Source organism: Sus scrofa, chromosome 15 (assembly GCF_000003025.6).
Source record: "Sus scrofa isolate TJ Tabasco breed Duroc chromosome 15, Sscrofa11.1, whole genome shotgun sequence".
Lineage (NCBI taxonomy): Eukaryota > Metazoa > Chordata > Mammalia > Artiodactyla > Suidae > Sus > Sus scrofa.
In genome coordinates, this window is record NC_010457.5 from 59,477,407 (window position 1) to 59,497,744 (window position 20,338).

At 43.5% G+C, this 20,338-nt stretch overlaps 1 protein-coding gene across 2 annotated transcripts; it reads left to right on the top strand.

Annotated features, from left to right (window-relative positions):
- POLR2D (RNA polymerase II subunit D) lies at positions 2,225-18,569 on the top strand. 2 transcript variants are annotated; one of them, XM_021076493.1, is made up of 4 exons: positions 2,225-2,368; positions 5,674-5,854; positions 13,839-13,934; positions 16,729-18,569. In XM_021076493.1, exons 1-4 carry the CDS (start codon positions 2,296-2,298, stop codon positions 16,805-16,807), a joined length of 429 nt encoding a protein of 142 aa, XP_020932152.1. In that variant the 5' UTR covers positions 2,225-2,295; the 3' UTR covers positions 16,808-18,569. The 2 variants fall into 2 exon arrangements, with proteins under 2 accessions (XP_020932152.1, XP_020932153.1); XM_021076494.1 differs by lacking the exon at positions 16,729-18,569 and adding an exon at positions 6,912-7,068.

Consider the following 20,338-nt stretch of genomic DNA (forward strand, 5'->3'; position numbering starts at 1 on the left):
AATTTGGAGATACATTACAAACGACTGGTTAACCACAGACCGACTGTGTGAGAGGAATTCTGTTTCTTCAAGAGAAATGATTCTAGAGATGAGTATTCCATTTCTGTAATTCCACCTGTAAACAGCATGGAATTCCATATCATTCTTTTTGGGGGGTATATCAATCCAGGGTCTGTGTGACCTTGGTATAAATATCTGCTTTTGAAAGGCACACTCACTGGGATAGTGGAAGGACTTGACTGGACCAATACTGTACAAAGAACCATTGGAGTTCCTGTCCTGGCTAGTGGTTAACAAATCCGACGAAGAACAATGAGGTTGCTGCTTCAATCCCTGGTCTTGCTCAGTGGGTTAAGGATCTGGCGTTGCCGTGAGCTGTGGTGTAGGTTGCAGATGCGGCTCGGATCCCGCATTGCTATGGTTCTGGCATAGGCTTGGCAGCTACAGCTCCAATTCGACCCCGAGCCTGGGAACCTCCATATGCCACGGGTGCAGCCCTAGAAAAGGCAAAAAGACAAAAAAAAAAAAAAAAAAAAAAAAAGAACCGTAGTAGCTCCTGAGCAATGTGATGACCTCTTTGTATGCTTCCTTACTTCTCAGACCACTTGCCACTTTCTGTCTGTCATTATGAAAAGTAAGTCCAGGTCTTGCATCAACTACCTGTAGAGAGCTCCTTTTGGGGACAGCTCTAGGACTGATTCACCTTTTTAACTTCAGGGCCTTGCACATAAGTATTTATGGTTTCTTGAATGAAAATGTGGACAAATCACCCTGTGACACGTTATTGGATGTATTTGTTATCCTCTTTTCTTCTTTCTTCACCTGTTGACTTCTTTCCTGCTGTGTGTGTGCAGAAGATCCAGCTAGCCTTGGGGCCAGCACATGATGAGGTCCGGTAAGCAGTAGGTACTCTGTAAAGTCCTGCTGGGTGGCTAAATGGGAGAAAGAGGCCTACACTGAGCTTCAGAACTACCTCCCATACCCAGCAGCTACCTGTCCCCAGCCTCTTCATCAGAACATCAATCCACAGCTCTGTTGGATTGTGTAGGAAAGCACTTTGAAGCAGTAAAAAGCTCTGCCAATACTATATAAACTACCATTGATTTACCCAATACATCTCTTTTGGAAATACAGATAGAAGGCAAATTAGGAGTTCCCGTCGTGGCGCAGTGGTTAACGAATCCAACTAGGAACCATGAGGTTTCGGGTTCGATCCCTGGCCTTGCTCAGTGGGTTAACGATCCGGCATTGCCGTGAGCTGTGGTGTAGGTTGCAGAGGCGGCTTGGATCCCACGTTGCTGTGGCTCTGGCGTAGGCTGGTGGCTATAGCTCCGATTAGACCCCTTGCCTGGGAACCTCCATATGCCGCAGGAGCGGCCCAAGAAATGGCAAAAAGACAAAATAATAATAATAATAATAAATAAATAAAAATTAAATTTAAAAAAAGGCAAATTAATTTTGTAAAAATTAGTCTTGTCTGGTAATGCCTTTTTTTGTTAGCAGAGTTTACATGATACTTAAGCACTGTTCATTGCTGAGCCAAGTAGTGCACTATGATTATTCCTTTCACTGTACAACCATCTGTTTTCTCTCACATTGGAAACAAAATCATTTTTCATTTGCTTAGTTTTCTAAGTATCACCCAAATATTCCATCAGGCCTCTCGATATCACTATCCACGTGCTCAGAAGTATTAGAAAAATCCACTACAAATAAAAAATTTTAAATGCTTAAGGCTATAAAGGAAATCATACGTTTTCAGTCACCTACCCAGCTTCCCATCAAGGAGAGTTCCTCTCGTTCCAGCTGCTCGGAACCGCGCGTTCCTGCATCTCATCTAATCCTTCCCTCTGCCCTGGGAGGCAGGTATTCTCATCCACACCCCACAGGTGAGTTAACTGAGCCTCAGAGAGGTATAGCGACCGGTCGCCACGCCGCGCGGCGAAGGGCGTACGGGGGAAGAGGCGAGGATGGCTTCTCCCGCGAGGCCAGTGCAGGACGGCCCCTCGGCGATGAGTGAGCCCCGCAATCCCGGTCTCGGGCTCCTTTCCACTTCCTTGGGAGCAGCCTAAGGTCGCTTCACTCCTCTCTGCCGCCTCCCAGCTTCGCCCGCCCCATCCAGGTCCCGCCCAGCCCAGAGGTTCCGCCCAGCCCAGAGGGTCCGCCCACATGTGGGGGCCTGCTCAACCCTATTCGGACTCCGCCCTGTCTCCGAAACCACGCCCCTTCCGTGCTGTGTTTCGTGGATCGGCGCTTCCGTTTCCGGCGGTGCGAGTGGAGGTTCGTGGCAGGTCAATGGCGGCTGGTGGCAGCGATCCGCGGGCTGGTGATGTAGAGGAGGATGCCTCACAACTCATTTTTCCCAAAGGTGCGGCCTGGGGCTTCCCGACTATCCCGGTTGTCCGGTGTGGTTGGCGTAGGCCTAGCTGGGGCTGGCGGGCGCGGCGAAGGGCCGGGAGGAGGGGGATGCAGGCCAGCGGGGAGCGGTACGGTGAGAGCAGGCCAGCTTGATTGCACACCTACCGCTCTGGAGCCTTCGGCGCCCAACTCCGCACTGGCTCTGGGCGGCCTCTTACTCCTGTTTAAGTAATTCGTTTTATCTGATAAACTCTGCGAAGTTCTGGAGGGATGTGTCAAAGATAAAACCGGCACTAAAGGGGTCAGGACCGATTTTAATCAGTAATATACCATTGCAGTAGAGAAAAGAGTCAAGCGTAGACTAGTCCCAACTTGGATTTGTAGAGAGGTGACTGAACGTTTTAAAGAGAGAATGAGGGAATAGGGAGAGGTGAGCGGGGCTTACTAGGGTCAGGGAAGTGAAAAACTACGAAAAATGGGAAGAACAAAGTATAGCATTTGGAGTGAATAAGCGGTGAGATTCTGCTGTGTAGAAATGGGAACTATATCTAGTCACTTGTGATGGAGCATGGTGGAGGATAATGTGAGAAAAAATATATATGTGCATGTGTGACTGGGTCATTCTGCTGTATAGTAAAAAATTGACAGAACACTGTAAACCAACTCTAATGGAAAAAATAAAAATCATTATTAAAAGAAAAATGGGAAGAGAAGAGTTGGTCAGTTTGAAACCCATTTGGATTTGTTAACTGTCACTTAGGAAAATTAGGCTCCTGAGAGTCTGCTGTATAGCACAGGGATCTGTGTATAATCCCTTGTGATGACACATGATGGAAGATAACGTGAAAAAAAGAAGGTGTATAAATGTATAACTGGGTCACTTTGCTGTACAGCAAAAATTGACAGAACACTGTAAATCAACTATAATAATTTTTTTTTTTTTTTTTTTTTTTTTTTTTAGGGCCGCACCTGCAGCATATGGAGGTTCCCAGACTAGAGGTCTAATCGGAGCTGCAGCTGCTGGCTTATACCATGGCCATAGCAACATGAGATCCGAGCCGTGTCTGTGACCTACACCACAGCTCACAGCAATGCCAAATCCTTAACCCACTGAGCAAGGCCAGAGGTTGAACCCGCCACCTCATGGTTCCTAGTCGGATTCATTTCCACTGTGCCACGACGGGAACACCAAAAAATCAGGTTCCTACCCTCCCACTTCTGCTCTGGGCTGGGGATGGGGGCTCTATCTCCAGGAGGTGGCTGGAATAAATAGTGAATTATTTTGGCAGCCTTTAGTTTTCATAGGCAGCTATTTTATTTTATTTTACTTTATTTTGTTGATTTTTAGGGCCACATATGGAAGTTCCCAGGCTAGGGGTCAAATCCGAGCTGCAGCTGCTGGCCTGCAACACAAGATCCGAGCCTCGTCTGTGACCTACACCACACACAGCTCTCGGCAACACTGGATCCTTAACCCACTGAGCAAGGCTGAGGATCGAGCCCGATTCCTCATGGATGCTAGCTGGGTTCATTACTGCTGAGCCACAACTGGAGCTACTTATAGTATAGTTCCTGTTATAGGCAGTTACTTTAAAGGAGCTAGACTCATCCCAGGAATGCAGTTAGAAATCATGTAATCTTGAGCTGTTAGAAATCATGTTAGTGTTTTGTTCAAGTCTGTGGGCCAAAGTTGAGTCCTAGCCAAGAAGAGGGTGCAAAGGATTCTGCCTAGAGTTTGGTCAGAGAGAGAATCTTTGTCACGTGGCAGCAAGTAAAACACATTTTTGCTATCAGGAAACTTCCTTTGTGCAGTGTGATGTACTTAGTTTGTAATTTAGAAACCCAAAATGAGTAGAAAACTTAAGATATTATTTATTAAAAAATAAATAAAATGCCTTTTGTCTTTTTAGGGCCGCACTTTTGTCATGTGAAGGTTCCCAGGCTAGGGGTCTAACGGGAGTTGTTGCTGCTGGCCAACGCCAGAGCCACAGCAATGTCAGATATGAGCCACGTCTGCAACCTACACCACAGCTCACCGCAACACTGGATCCTTGACCCACTGAGCGAGGCTAAGGATCAAACCCGCAACCTCATGGTTCCTAGTCAGATTTGTTTCCGATAAGCCATGACAGAAACTCCTAGAAAGCTTAAGATTTTAAAATGTCGTATCTTAGGAGTTCCCAAGTAACTCAGCAGCAACAAACCTGCCTAGTATACATGAAGATAAGGTTTAATCCCTCACTCACTCAGTGGCTTAAGGATCTGGCATTGCCATGAGCTATGGTATAGGTCCCACGGCTAAGATCCCATGTTGCTGTGGCCGTGGTATAGGCCAGCAGCTATAGCTCCGATTGAACCACTAGCCTGGGAACCTCCATTTGCCACAGGTGCAGCCCTAAAAAGCAAAAAATAAAATAAAAAATTACTATATCCATAGTAAAATGTGAAATTCCCCTCCCTTTCACCCTGAGGAAACTACTGTAAAGTTTCTAAACTGCTCATTTATGAATACATACATGTACATTCTTTTTCTTTGCAAATGTAGGATTTTGCTATAAAAATTACAGATTTTTTTTTTTTTTTTTTTTAGCCATATGTGCAGCATGTGGAAATTCCTAGTGCAGGGATGAAACCTGTACCACAGCAGTATAGCACTGGGTCCTTAACATACTGCACCACAAAGGAACTCCTCTTTTTCTTTTTTAAGGTGTTGTAACAAAGAGGGAGGATGTTTTCTTTTCTTTTTATTCTTTATAGGGCCGCTCTTGCGGCATATGGTTGTTCCCAGGCTGGAACAACAGCTGCCAGCCTTTGCCACAGCCACAGCAACAAGGGATCGGAACTGCATCTGCAGCCTATGCCACATCTCATGGTAGCACCATATTCTTGACCCAATGATTGAAGCCAGGGATCGAACTCATGTCCCCTTGGATACTAATTGGGTTTGTTACTTCTGGGCCACGATGGGAAATCCAGAAGCTGACTTTTGAAAGAATGTCTTTGGGAGTTCCCGTCATGGCGCAGTGGTTAACGAATCCGACTAGGAACCATGAGGTTGCGGGTTGGTCCCTGCCCTTGCGCAGTGGGTTAACGATCCGGCGTTGCCGTGAGCTGTGGTGTAGGTTGCAGACGCGGCTCGGATCCCGCGTTGCTGTGGCTCTGGCGTAGGCTGGTGGCTATGGCTCCGATTGGACCCCTAGCCTGGGAACCTCCATATGCCGCGAGAGCGGCCCAAGAAATAGCAAAAAAAAAAAAAAAAAAAAAAAAAAAAATGAAAGAATGTCTTTGGTTGACATTTATGCTTCTCACAAACAGAGTTTGAAACAGCTGAGACACTTCTAAATTCAGAAGTTCACATGCTTCTGGAGCATCGAAAGCAACAGAATGAGAGTGCAGAGGATGAACAGGAACTTTCTGAGGTCTTCATGAAAACTTTAAACTACACAGCCCGTTTCAGTCGTTTCAAAAACAGAGAAACCATTGCCAGTGTACGTAGGTGAGTGCTGACAGAAAGTTTTTATTAATCCACACTATTAGGCATCAGCATGTAGAATGCTGTCACCCTCTGCCACCCCATGGGAATCCGCTGTACTGTTAATGTAAGTAAAACAATGTCTTTGTCAAAAAGTTTACAATAGCTTGTAAAACCAAAATTTCCCTTGGGTACCTTTTGCTGTACCACAAATCCCAGGTACCTACCTGTGGAGTGACTGCTGTCAGAAGTTTGTATGAGCCCTCTAGAGCTTTCTCCATGCATTCACACTATAAACATACAGTATTGTTTTGGGTTTTTATTTTTGAATAAAGTGGGCTTATTTATTATTCACTTGTGACATCCTAGAGGTCATGATATGTTAATAAATATAAATTTGCAGCATTCTTTCTGGATCTTTGCTTTACCTTTCACAAGGTGGCCAGCTATTAGCTTTTTCTTTTCTTTTTTTTTTTTTTTTGGTGTTTTTGGTGTTTTTGCCATTTCTAGGGCTGCTCCCGTGGCATATGGAGGTGTTACCAAGCTGGGGGACTAATCGGAACTGTAGATGCCAGTCTACACCAGAGCCACAGCAACGCGGGATCCAAGCTGCGTCTGTAACCTACACCACAGCTCACGGCAACACCAGATCCTTAACCCACTGAGCAAGACCACGGAACTTCATGGTTCCTAGTCAGATTCGTTAACCACTGAGCCACGATGGGAACTCCGACATTTGCTTTTCAAATTGGGTTGGATGTACTCTGGGAAAGTGAGGTGCTGGGGCATACAGGAGGCCCAAGTGAAAACAACAGCTATTTTGCCTTTTCTTTGATTTCCATGAAGATGAACACTACTTCATATATATTAGACAGTTACTTGAAGTTCTCATATAAATCGAGCTACTAGATTAGTCTTTTATAAATTGAGTATCATCTGTTTTCCTGAAATAACAGTTTTACTTGACAGGAGATTTAAAACATTCTGCATTAGTGTAGTCAGACACCAGTGTATTGTGGAGTAAAAGATGTGTATAAATTCTTCAATTAAATTATGAGATTTATAATCCTTGCAATTGCAGGACATCATTTGCACCTTTGCTCCCAGGTTGCCCAGGCGTACTTATATGCTCTACTCCGGTGAAAATGTTTGAGAAGTACTGTCCTAAGGAAAAGCAGGTGGACAGAAAGATGTATATATGCAGATATCCTTCAGAGGCCTATTTGTAGTAGTCAAAGGTAAAAAAAACTACATATTCCACAGTAATTAAATAAACCAGGGTAAATCCATTTGATGGACTTTTATACTGTCATTAAAAATTATGATAGAAAATGAAAGATGTTCACATAAGTATGCAGGAAATGAAATGATAAAGTCGTATGTGAAGTATAACCTGGTATGGAGACTGGGTGTGTGCATGGGGAGAAGATTCCGTACGAAACTACAAACTGGGAAATCCCATCGTGGGGCAATGGAAACGAATCCAACTAGGAACCATGAGGTTGCAGGTTCGATCCCTGGCCTCGCTCAGTGGGTTAAGGATCTGGCGTTGCCATGAGCTATGGTGTAGAACGCAGATTCGGCTTGGATCTGACGTTGCTATGGCTGTGGCTTAGGCCAGCGGCTATACCTCTGATTAGATGCCTAAGCTGGGAACCTCCACAAGCCTCGGGTGCGGCCCTAAAAAGACAAAAGACAAAAAAAAAAAAAAAAAAAAAAAAAAAAAAAACACTGCAAACTATTGGACCACAAAGATGAATAAATGAAGGTGGACTTACACATTCATGAATAAAAGGTAGCCTAGTCTACCTTACTTTTTTTTTTTTTTTTTTTTTTGGTGTTTTTAGAGCCACACCTGAGGCTTATGGAGGTTCCCAGGCTAGAGGTCAAATCAGAGCTATAGCTGCTGGCCTATGCAACAGCAACGACAGATCCAAGCCATGTCTGCGACTTACATGACAGTTTACAGCAATGTTGGGTTCTTAACTCACTGAGCGAGGCCATGGATTGAACCTGCTTCCTCATGGGTGCTAGTTGCATTCATTTCTGTTGATCCACAATGGGAACTCCAGCACAGTCTACCTTTATGAGTAGCATAGTCTATCTAATTGTGCCAAGAGAAATACACCTTCAGCTGCGGAAAATAAATAATAAATAAATGAGGCATTCCCTTTGTGGCTCAGTGGTTAAATGGACCCAATTAGGATCCATGAGGTTGCGGGTTCAATCCCTGGCCTCGCGCAGTGGGTTAAGGATCTGGCATTGCCGAGAGCTATGGTGTTGGTTGCAGATGCGCCTCGAATCTGGCGTGGCTGTGGCTGTGGTGTAGGCCACTGTGGTGTAGCTCCAGTTCGACCCCTAGCCTCAGAACTTCTATATACCACGGGTGCAGCCCCCAAAAGCTAAATAAATAAATAAATGGGTACTCTCCAAAAAGATCTTAAATTTGTAAGCATTGTCAGAAAGAAATTTTAAAAAGCAAAACAAAGAATTAAGATGTTAACATACATTAAAAAGTGACAGTAATTAAACTAGTGACACTTTGGCGTGATAATAGATCATTGGAACAGAATAGAGATTCAGATCCAAAATCTGTTATATGAGTCCATTGTGTCGTAAAGATATAGCACTGTAAGTTAGTGGGAAAAAAAAATTTTTTTTAATTTATTTATTTATTTTGTCTTTTTGCCATTTCTTTGGGCCGCTCCTGCGGCATATGGAAGTTCCCAGGCTAGGGGTCGAATCGGAGCTGTAGCCACCGGCCTACGCCAGAGCCACAGCAACGTGGGATCCGAGCCACATCTGCAACCTACACCACAGCTCAGGGCAACGCCGGATCGTTAACCCACTGAGCAAGGCCAGGGATCGAACCCACAACCTCGTGGTTCCTAGTCGGATTCGTTAACCACTGTACCATGACGGGAACTCCTAATTTTTTTTTTCTTCCCTGGTCTTTTGTCTTTTGAGGGCCGAACCCGCAGCCTTTGGAGGTTCCCAGGCTAGGGGTCTAATCAGAGCTACAGCTGCCAGCCTACACCACAGCCGCAGCAATGCCAGATCCAAGCCATGTCTTCGACCTACACCACAGCTCACAGCAACACCCGATCCTTAACCCACAAGCAAGGCCAGGGATAGAACCTGCAACTTCATGGTTCCTGGTCGGATTCGTTTCCACCACTCCATGAGGGGAAACTCCATGAAAAAATATTTTAAAACAAAGTTTTAGGAGATCTGTGGAGGTTTAGTGAGTTAAAGATCTGGGGTTGTCACTGCTGTGTTTTGGGTTGCTGCTGTGGTGTGGGTTTGAACTCTGACCTGGGAACATTTTCCTCTTGTGGGTGCAGTCAGAAAATAAAGAATAAAAAAAGTTTTAATTCTATATACCTTATATCAAAATCGTTTCCAAGGGAATTAAGCATTTAAAAGTAATCTTGGAGTTCCCGTCGTGGCGCAGTGGTTAACGAATCCGACTAGGAACCATGAGGTTGCGGGTTCGGTCCCTGCCCTTGCTCAGTGGGTTAACGATCTGGCATTGCCGTGAGCTGTGGTGTAGGTGACAGACACGGCTCGGATCCTGCGTTGCTGTGGCTCTGGCGTAGGCCGGTGGCTGCAGCACCGATTCGACCCCTAGCCTGGGAACCTCCATATGCCGCGGGAGCGGCCCAAGAAATAGCAAAAAGACAAAAAAAATAAATAAATAAATAAATAAATAAAATAAAAGTAATCTTTATTGCATAAAAGTGCTATGTGATAGCTTGAATGAATATATATATATATATATATATATGTGCAAAACATTGACTGTGGTTAGCATAACTTTATTTATTCACTTATCTTTTGTCTTTTTAGGGCCTCACCCATGGCATATGGAGGTTCCCAAGCTAGGAGACTAATTGGAGCTGTAGCTGCCGGCCTACGCCACAGCCACAGCCACAGCAACACCAGATCTGAGCCACGTCTGCAGTCTTTACCACAGCTCACAGCAACGCTGGATCCTTAACCCACTGAACGAGGCCAAGGATCAAACCCGCAACCTCATGGTTCCTAGTTGGATTTGTTTCTGCTGTGCCACAATGGGAACTCCTAGCAGAACTTCAAGTGCGGGGAAACTCAATGGACTCTGGTTTGCTGTGAGCTTTGTGAGGGCAAGGACTTGATCATATTCATCACTGTATCAATTTTTGTTGAAGTAGGCACTAAATAATTTTTGTTGAAGAAGTAAATGAATTTGCATAAATACCTTTAAACTCCTCTGTGTCAAATAGAATGCTGTATGTAAAATGTATATCAGTATGAATAAACTGGAAAGGACTGATACCTTAATATTGAGAATTCTAATAATTAAGAAAGAGATGACACCCATTTTATAGAAATAGACTTATTATTTTGTAATGACTTGGTTTATATCAGAACTTAGTTTCTCGCCATCATGACTTAGCGGGTTAAGGACCTGATGTCTCTGTGAGGATGAATGTTCGATCCCTGGCCTCGATTGGTTAAGAATCCAGCATTGCCATGTCTGTGGCATAGGCCTCAGTTGAAGCTCCCAGACTGGGAATTTCCATATGACACAGGTGCTATTGTAAAATTTTTGAAAAGATAGAAAACTTAGTGGGTTTTTTGTTGTTGTTGTTACTGTTTTTTTAGGGCCATGGGTGCAACATACTGAAGTTCCCAAACTAGGAGTCAAATCAGAGCTGCACCTGCTGGCCTATACAGCCACTTTTGCAACCTACTGCATCTCATGGCAATACCAGATTCTTAAGCCACTGAGGGGGGCCAGGGATTGAACCCGCATCGTCATAAATACTGGTCTGGTTTGTTACCGCTGAGCCACAATGGGAATTCCCTTTGTTTGGCTTTTTGGCCATACACGCAGCATGCAGAACTTCCCATGCAACGGATATGGCCAGGATTCAAACCCTAGCCACAGAAGTGACAATGCTAGATCTTTAACTCACTGAGCCACTTCAGAACTCCTATATCAGAACTTCGAATGACTATCTAATCCCTGTGAAATAAAGTTCATCTTCAAAGAAACTCAAGAAATGCCAAAAATAGCTAAGTAGATTTTTTTTTTTGTCTTTTTAGGACCACGTCCACAGCATTTGGAATTTCCCAGGCTAGGGGTCGAATCAGAGCTGTAGCTGTCAGTCTATGCTGGATTCCAGCTCCAGTGGCCAGGGATGCACACCCTGTCGGGGATGGACAGTGTCGGCGAATGCACACAGAGACAGCCTCTTTGTCCCTTCTTTCTAAAATCAAGCACAACTCTCATAGCTAGGTTTCTTTGACCATGAATAATATGAGTCTAATTTTATCTAAGTCTGTAGTACATCGCAACTTCTAAAGCTTACAGTATAACCAGTTAGTAAATAAACACTATGTTTTTTCTTTTTTTTTTTTTTTTTTTTTTTGTCTTTTTGCCATTTCTTGGGCTGCTCCCGCGGCATATGGAGGTTCCCAGGCTAGGGGTCTAATCGGAGCTGTAGCCACTGGCCTCCGCCAGAGCCACAGCAACGTGGGATCCGAGCCGTGTCTGCAACCTACACCACAGCTCAAGGCAACGCCGGATCCTTAACCCACTGAGCAAGGGCAGGGACGGAACCCACAACCTCTGAGCAGATGCAGCTCAGATCTGGCATTTTTGTGGCTGTGGCGTAGACTTGAGGGGAGCCGAGAAAATGCAGGGACTTGAGGAAGGGACCTTGCCTGATGGCAGAAAAACCCGAAGGCAGGTTCCTAACCAAGGAAAGGAGCTCACCTGAATGGTACAAGCTGAAGGTGGGCTTCTGGTCAGGATAAAAGCCTGCCTGTACAGTGAAAAACCTGTACAGTGAAAAACCGCCAGAGAACATGGATTGTTTCCCGGGTCACCTAGTCTTTCCTGTTGTTTTACTTGTTATTCAGTTTTTCCTCAGTCTTTCCTGTTATTTGCTTATTATTCTTATTTTCCATTCTTATTCTCCTGTGGTGATTTGTGATTTAATAAAATTACAGCAATATAAAAATATCATCCTGATGGACTTTCCCCTATTCAAATCCAATTTAATTAAAAACATAGTGTGGAGTTCCCGTCGTGGCGCTGTGGTTAACGAATCCAACTAGGAACCATGAGGTTGCAGGTTTGATCCCTGGCCTTGCTCAGTGGGTTAAGGATCCCGCATTGCCATGAGCTGTGGTGTAGGTCACAAGACACGGCTCGGATCTGGCATTCCTGTGCTCTGGCTTAGGCCGGCGGCTACAGCTCCGATTCATCCCCTAGCCTGGGAACCTCCATATGCTGCAGGTGTGGCCTTAAAAGGACAAAATACAAAAAATTAATTAATTAATTTTAAAAAATAAGAAACCTAGTATAAGAAGTAGGGGAGGAGTTCCTGTTGTGGCTCAGCAGGAACAAACCCAACCAGTATCCATGAGGATACATGTTTGATTCCTGGCCTCACTCAGTGGATTAAGGATCCAGCATTGCCATGAGCTGTGGTATAGGTTGCAGCTATGGATGAGGTCCTGCATTTGCTGTGTTAACATCATGTTAATATTGGTTATTGCTGGGTAGAAATTCAGCTTGTTTTCACATTTGGGTTGGTTGGGTTTTTTTGTTTGTTTTGTTTTTGTGGGTTTGTTTTTTTTTTATAAATCAGCATTTGTTCATTTTACAACAAATCTTCCATATATATAAATATACTACATTATTAACATCTACCCATGTAGCTAAGTTCATAGATTTTCTTTACAAAATGAAAACAGCCTTATTAGTTGACTCATAGCAGAATGTGTGAGTTTATATTCTAAAATGTAGAAAAAGTCTGGGATGGTATACTAAGATATATACATTGGTTGTTTAGGTAGTAACATGGGTAACTTTCATTTTTCTGTATTTATTTTCTAAATTTTGTACAATGACTAAATATGCTTATAAACAAATATAAGGACAGTAAATGCTTGTTTCTGAACAAATAGTTAAGGTCCTCGCTGAAATCAGGTTTACCATGGACAACTTTTGTTTTAAGAATTAGATGTGTGAGCATCCAGGTTATGATTTGTATTGACAATGGTCTTTTTCACAGTTTGAACTAGAAGTACATTTAAAATAAGATGAAGTTTGGAGTTCCCGTCGTGGCGCAGTGGTTAACGAATCCGACTAGGAACCATGAGGTTGCGGGTTCGATCCCTGCCCTTGCTCAGTGAGTTAACGATCCGGCGTTGCCGTGAGCTGTGGTGTAGGTTGCAGACACGGCTCGGATCCTGCGTTGCTGTGGCTCTGGCGTAGGCCGGTGGCTACAGCTCTGATTCAACCCCTAGCCTGGGAACCTCCATATGCCGCGGGAGCGGCCCAAGAAATAGCAACAATAACAACAACAACAAAAGACAAAAAAAAAAAAAAAAAAAAATGAAGTTTATACATAGATTTGTACAAAGTAAGATGTTCTTGTATTTATTTATTTATTAGAAACATTTAAAAGAGAATTTCCTCCAAGCCAGGGATGTCTCGGATATATTTGACATAAAATTACTAACAAAGGAAGCAAAGAACAGTGATAGGAAGAGCAGAGAGCAACAAAATAAATTCCCGGGGGGAAAGTCTGTAGAGTACTAGAGGTACATAGCAAGTTTTTCTTAAGCGTTCATCACAGCACTCTCTGCCTTTGTGGACTTGCTCACTTTCATTGTCTCAGCCTGATTTCATTGTAGCTTCTTGCTCTCCAGGAAGAGGAACAGGAAGTGATTTGAAAGTGGGATTGTGGCAAACCTAACCATAATGGAAAGATTGCAAGTGCTTTATTTTTTCTCTTTCTTGCTACCTTTATTTGATCCTCTTTTTCCTAGTCATCATTCTCTGATTTTGTTTTTTTTTTCTTTTATTAAAGTATAATTGATTTACAATGTGCCAATTTCTGCTGTACAGCACAGTGACCCTGTCATACATGTATATATATTCTTTTTCTTATATTGTTTTCCATCATGTTCTGATATTATCTCTTTTGGTTTTCTTCCCTGTGATCAGCTTGCTGCTCCAGAAGAAGCTTCATAAGTTTGAGTTGGCCTGTTTGGCCAACCTTTGTCCAGAGACTGCTGAGGAGTCCAAGGCTCTGATTCCAAGGTCAGGACTGGTTGTGACAAGTTCTGCATGTTTTGGATGAATTCTTACAAGTACAATTACTGTGTCTAAAAGCTGTGTGTGGAGTTCCCATTGCAGGGCATTGGAAACAAATCCAACTAGGAACCATGAGGTTGTGGATTCGATCCCTAGCCTCGATCAGTGGGTTAAGGATCTAGAGTTGCTGTGAGCTGTGGTGTAGGTCACAGACACTGCTTGGATTTGATGTGGCTGTGGTGTAGGCCAGCAGCTATAGCTCCTTGGACCCCGAGCCTGGGAACCTCCATATGCCACGAGTGCGGCCATCAAAAGCAGTAACTAACTAAATAAATAATAAAAGCCTTGTGCATTTAAAATCTGGGTAAAGGGAGTTCCCTTTGTGGCTCAGTGGTTGAGAACCCAACAGAGTATCTATAAGGATGTGGGTTTGATCCCTGGCCTTGCTCAGTGGGTTAAGGATCCCGCATTGCTGTGGCCGGCAGTTGTAGCTCCGATTAGACCCCTAGCCTGGGGACTTCCATATGCCACGGGTGCAGATCAAAAAAGAAAAAAATTAAAAAATAAAATCTTGGTGTTCCCACTGTGGTACAACAGGATTGACGGCATCTTGGGAGCCCTTGGATGTAGGTTCAATCCCCAGCTCAGCACAGTGGTTTAAGGATCTGGTGGTGCCACAGCTGCAGCTTGGGTTGCCACTGCAGCTCAGGTCTGATCCCTGGCCCGGGAACTCCATATGCCTTGTGGGAGCCAAAAAAGAAAATATACAGACAACAGACAGATAGATAGATAAGAGAAGAAAATAGGTGGATAGATAGGAAGAAAAGATAGATGGACAGACAGACAGATAAAATCTGGGTAGGTATCACCAACACTGAATGAGTGCCTTTGTAATGAGATTGATGGTTTTATAGCATGCCAGTTAATAGCTAAAGTGTGCAGTAGCTGAAACTCTGGTACACTGATGATAGGATGTAAATCGGTACAGTCACTTTGGAGAGCAGTTTGGCTACCTCCAGTAAAGTTAAAGATGAATATACCCCATGACCCAAAGTGCATTCCTGGGTACATGCCCTAAAGACAGTTCATACATAGTTTAGAAGAAGATATCTATTCTGGTATTTATTGTTGAATTATTAGAGCAGAAATTTGACAGCAGTCTTTAGTCAACAAGACTGAATAAATATATCATTGTATGATCATACAATGTTTATGATATAACAGTGAAAAAATTAGTGAACTAGAACAACGTGAAATAATGTCAACAAATGCCAAAATGAATTTTGAGTGAAAAAATTGCAGAAGGATATATACTGTAGAAGCCATTTCTTTCTATTTAAAAAATAGTCGGAGTTCCCGTCGTGGCGCAGTGGTTAACGAATCCGACTAGGAACCATGAGGTTGCAGGTTCGGTCCCTGCCCTTGCTCAGTGGGTTAAGGATCCAGCGTTGCTGTGAACTGTGATGTAGGTTGCAGACACGGCTTGGGTCCCGAGTTGCTGTGGCTCTGGCGTAGGCTGGCAGCTACAGCTCTGATTAGACTCCTAGGCTGGGAACCTCCATATGCCTCAGGAGTGGCCCAAGACATAGCAAAAAGACAAAAAAAAAAAAAAAATTAAAAAATAGTGCTGCGTATTGTTTATAGATACATTTACATATACTGTCGTAAGCATGAAACTATGTGTAGGAGAGTTCCTGCTGTGGTACAGCAGGTTAGGGATCCATTGTTGTCTCTGTGGCGGCATGGATTCAATCCTTGGCCCAAGAACTTCCATATGCTGTGGTTGTGGTCATAAAATATATGTGTGTGTGTGTTTAGGGATGTTAAATGCCAAATTTAAGATAATGGTTACTTCTGGGGAAGGTAGAGAATGTGTTGGGGTGGGAAGCACACTTTGGTTTGTGTCTGTTATGTCTATTAAAGAATCAAGTAGGGGAAACTGTTAATATTAGCTTATTTTCTATGCCTTTTATATGTTTGAAATACTTCATAATGTTTTTTAAAGGAAAAGCAGGAAAGAAAGAGTTAAGTGGGAGGGATCGGGAGCTTGGGCTTATTAGACACAACTTAGAATAGATTTACAAGGAGATCCTGCTGAATAGCATTGAGAACTTTGTCTAGATGCTCATGTTGCAACAGAACAAAGAGTGGGAAAAAAATGTAATTGTAATGTATACATGTAAGGATAACTTGATCCCCTTGCTGTACAGTGGGAAAATAAATAAATAAATAAATAAATAAATATTTCAGGGCAATACCTAAAACTTCTAATAGATAGTAAAGGAGCATAAAAATAAGTTTCATCCCATAAAAAAAGAAAGAAATTTGCCATTTGCAGCAACAGAGATGGACTTGAAGGGCATTATGCTAAGTGAAATAGGTCAGACAGAAAAGGCAAATTACTGTATAATATCATTTACATGTGGAATCAAAAAAATACAACAAACTAGTGAATATAACAAAAAAGCAGGCTCACAGATAAAGAGAACAAACTAGTGGCTACCAGCAGGGAGGGGCAATAGAGGGGTATAGAATTACAAGATACAAACTATTATGTATAAAATAAGCTACATGGATACATTGTACAGCATTGGGAATATAGCCAATATTTTATAATAACTATAAAAGGAGTATAACCTTTAAAAAAAAAAAAGGAGTAGAGTTAAAATATAAAGTTGTCAGTGTTTAGGGCTAAGTGGAGAGGTGGGCATGTGGTGCTCAAAGATTAGTGCACATGAAAGAAGAATGGGGGGAACATTGTCCGTCACTAAGGCACTCATTTCTTTTGGTTTTCTTGTAGCCTGGAGGGCCGGTTTGAAGATGAGGAGCTACAGCAGATTCTTGATGATATCCAGACCAAGCGCAGCTTTCAGTATTAATCTCCAGATATCCCTGCTGCTGGGGGAGCCACAGGACATCTGTGACAGGGTCTGGGACTGGCTGGCACAATTCTATTGCAGAAGACACTTGGGCTTCCTTTGGTTAGAACAACCCAGAACTTGGTCTTGGTTGAGGACCAGGCTCTTTCACACTTGACTGTTGGACCATGATAACCACTGTAACCCTGGGAGGCTTTGCAGTGGCTGCCTGAGCTAATTGACTACTGACTGCTTCATATCATGGTTTTTGGCCCTTTTGTTTTGTTTTTTGATTTGTAACATTTTATGTTTAATTTCAGTGTGTTTATAACTTTTGAAACTATAGTAGAACATATAAAACTGGTATGGGAAACAGTCTTACCTAAATGCAAAAGGAGAAATTAAACCAGACCTATATCATTGTTTGAAATTCTTAAAGAAAGGATGCTGGAGCCTTGGCATCATTGTACTTAACTCAGGAGACAGGGAGAGGCTATAGGAAAAAGAGTCATACCTAAGGATAATTGCTGAGTGTTGTGGCTTAAGATGGACGTGTACTGTGTTTTTTTCCTGGATTGTTTTGGAACATAGATTTGGAGTAAGAAGTCTTACTTTGTCACTCGCAAATTCAGATTTTTCCTTCCTTGGCCAGATGTGAAAGAGAACACTTCATAGTGTCCTCATATGGGCCATCAGGTTCAAACCTCTGGTTTCGTGCTTAGCAGCAGGCTTTCTATGATGAGAGTAGCTTGAAAGGGGGGAGCATGCCACTTCCTGAGCCACTACAATGACATCCCTCCATCTGAGGCTGGTTGGGGGAAGAACACTTTAGTAGCTGAGCATCGTGGCTCTGAATTTTCTGAAGGGAAATATGCCTCTATTCTTCACAGTTTGGGGATTTCTCTTTGAGGCACTTGTTGGCTCCAAGTGAATTCATGATCCATGGAAAAAGTTGGGGAAAGAACAAAGTTGGCTTTTAAAGTCAAAGTAGAGGTTCCTGTTGTGGCTCAGCAGTAACAAACCTTCCTAGTATCCATGAGGACACAGGTTCGATCCCTGGCCTTGCTCAGTGGGTTAAAGGTCCAGCATTGTTGTGGCTGTGGTATAGGCCGGCAACTGCAATTCCAATTCAACCCCTAGCCTGAGAACTTTTCTTATGCTTCCGGTTTGGCCCTAAAAAGAAAAAAAAAATTTTCTTTTTAATAGGTAGTTTTTGAGCTCCCGTCGTGGCTCAGTGGTTAACAAATCCGACTAGGAACCATGAGGTTGCGGGTTCGGTCCCTGCCCTTGCTCAGTGGGTTAACGATCCGGTGTTGCCCTGAGCTGTGGTGTAGGTTCAGACGTGGCTCGGATCCCAAGTTGCTATGGCTCTGACATAGGCCGGCAGCTACAGCTCCAATTCGACCCCTAGTCTGGGAACCTCCATATGCCACGGGAGCGGCCCAAGAAAATGGCAAAAAGAAAAAAGAAAAAAAGAAAAAAAAGGTAGTTTTGTGTCAGATGCTAAGGCAAAAATAAAATTTTGTTTTTATAAATTCTTTCAATTTCTGAAATGACATGGTTTAAGTCACCAGTATTCTTGACCATTATTTGAAGGAAATGTCAATTATACCTCAGTTAAAGATATATTTGAAGGAATAATCTTTTCATCCTTGGACAACTTCACTTCTTTGAGACTCCTCAGTATTCTCTATTGTAAAATGTGGATAATAATATCTATCCCATAGATTTTGAAGATTGATTGAGAAAATTATTAAAAAGAGCCTGTTGGTGTCTGACATACACTATGGCCCAGTAAATATTGACTGTTACTGGTTAGCTTGCTTCATGGAAGTTAGTGCAGGCATTTGGTAGCATCCCCACTAATACAACCAAACTGCCTCCTCCTTAAAGCCTGTAGAATTTTTAAGAGGCGAGCAGTAGAACAGAAAGAACCTACTTGGGAGTTCCTGCTATGGTGCAGTGGGATCAGTAGTATCTCTGTAGCACCAGGATACAGATTAAATCCCTGGCCTGGCAGAGTGGGTTTAAAAGGATCCAGCTGTGGCATAGGTCACAGTTGTGGCTCGGATCTGATCCCTAGCTTAGAAACCCCATATGCCAAGGTGTGGAAAAAAGAAAAAAAAATAGCTTGAATGGCAGACCTGAGCTGTAATCCAGGTGCACATACTGTCTGGGAAGAACAGTGCAGTGCTGCCATCTTCACAGGTTGCCCACCTGTGAGCCGGGAGGCTATGACCACCTGAGGGTGTTAAACTGTGGGAAGCGCTTGGCATATAGTTAGTCACTAGTAAAAAGTAGTAAGGTGACTAGAATCAGATTTAAAACAATAGCTCATACCAGGGAATTACATGTAAAATCACCTTCATGTTATGGTACAGGTTCCAAGCCTGGTTTGTGCCTTCTGTTGAACCTGGTTGTCACTCTTTTTTTTTTTTTTGCCATACTCATGGCATGTGGATGTTCCCAGGCCAGGGATTGAATCTGCACCACAGCAGTGACCCAAGCCACTGCAGTGACAACACAGACTCCTTAACCCGCTGTGCACCCTGGAACTCCCTGGACATGATTCTCTATGGACAATAGCTCACTATATAGTCAACAGGAGACCCTGAAAAATCTTTTATCATCTGTGAATAAACTTGAGTCTTGAAAAACAGCATTAAGGGATGGAGCCTGAGCACAAGCCATTCCTTTTTGTCTTTTTTTTTTTTTTTTTTTTTTTTGTCTTTTTGCTATTTCTTGGGCCGCTCCCGCGGCATATGGAGGTTCCCAGGCTAGGGGTCCAGTCGGAGCTGTAGCCACCAGCCTACGCCAGAGCCACAGCAACGCGGGATCCAAGCCGCGTCTGCAACCTACACCACAGCTCACGGCAACGCCGGATCGTTAACCCACTGAGCAAGGGCAGGGACCGAACCCGCAACCTCATGGTTCCTAGTCGGATTCGTTAACCACTGAGCCACGACGGGAACTCCCTCACAAGCCATTCCTATTAAAAATTATTGGGGTTTTATTGTTTTGTCTTTTTACCTTTTCTAGGGCCACTCCCCAGGCATGTGGAGGGTCCCAGGCTAGGAGTCTAGTCAGAGCTGTGGCCACCGGCCAACGCCAGAGCCACAGCAATGCCAGATCCAAGCCAAGTCTGTGACCTACACCACAGCTCACGGCAACACCGGATTCTTAACCCACTGAGCAAGGCCAGGGATCAAACCTGCAACCTCATGGTTCCCAGTCGGATTCGTTAAACCACTGAGCCATGACAGGAATTACTATTAAAAATTATTGTGTTGGAGTTCCTGCTGTGGCATAGCAGGTTAAGAATCCAGTGTTTTCTCTACAGCAGCTCAGGTTGCTGCTGAGGCATGGGTCTGATCCCTGTCCCAGTGGAGTAGCTTGAAGAGTCTGTGTTGCCGCAGGTGTAGCATAGGTTGCAGATTTGGCTTGGGTTTCATACCTGGCCAGGAATTTCCATAGGCCACAGGTACAGAAAAAAAAAAATTGCTGTTTTAAGGTTCTTTCTAAAACTATTGAAGCCTAAACAAACACTTGCAT

Excerpts from the sequence above, each read along its gene's own strand:
- POLR2D (XM_021076493.1), top strand. The coding sequence starts at position 2,296 with ATGGCGGCTGGTGGCAGCGATCCGCGGGCTGGTGATGTAGAGGAGGAT. Across the intron at positions 5,855-13,838 it reads ACCATTGCCAGTGTACGTAG|CTTGCTGCTCCAGAAGAAGC; the intron begins GTGAGTGCTGAC and ends CCCTGTGATCAG. Across the intron at positions 13,935-16,728 it reads TCCAAGGCTCTGATTCCAAG|CCTGGAGGGCCGGTTTGAAG; the intron begins GTCAGGACTGGT and ends GTTTTCTTGTAG.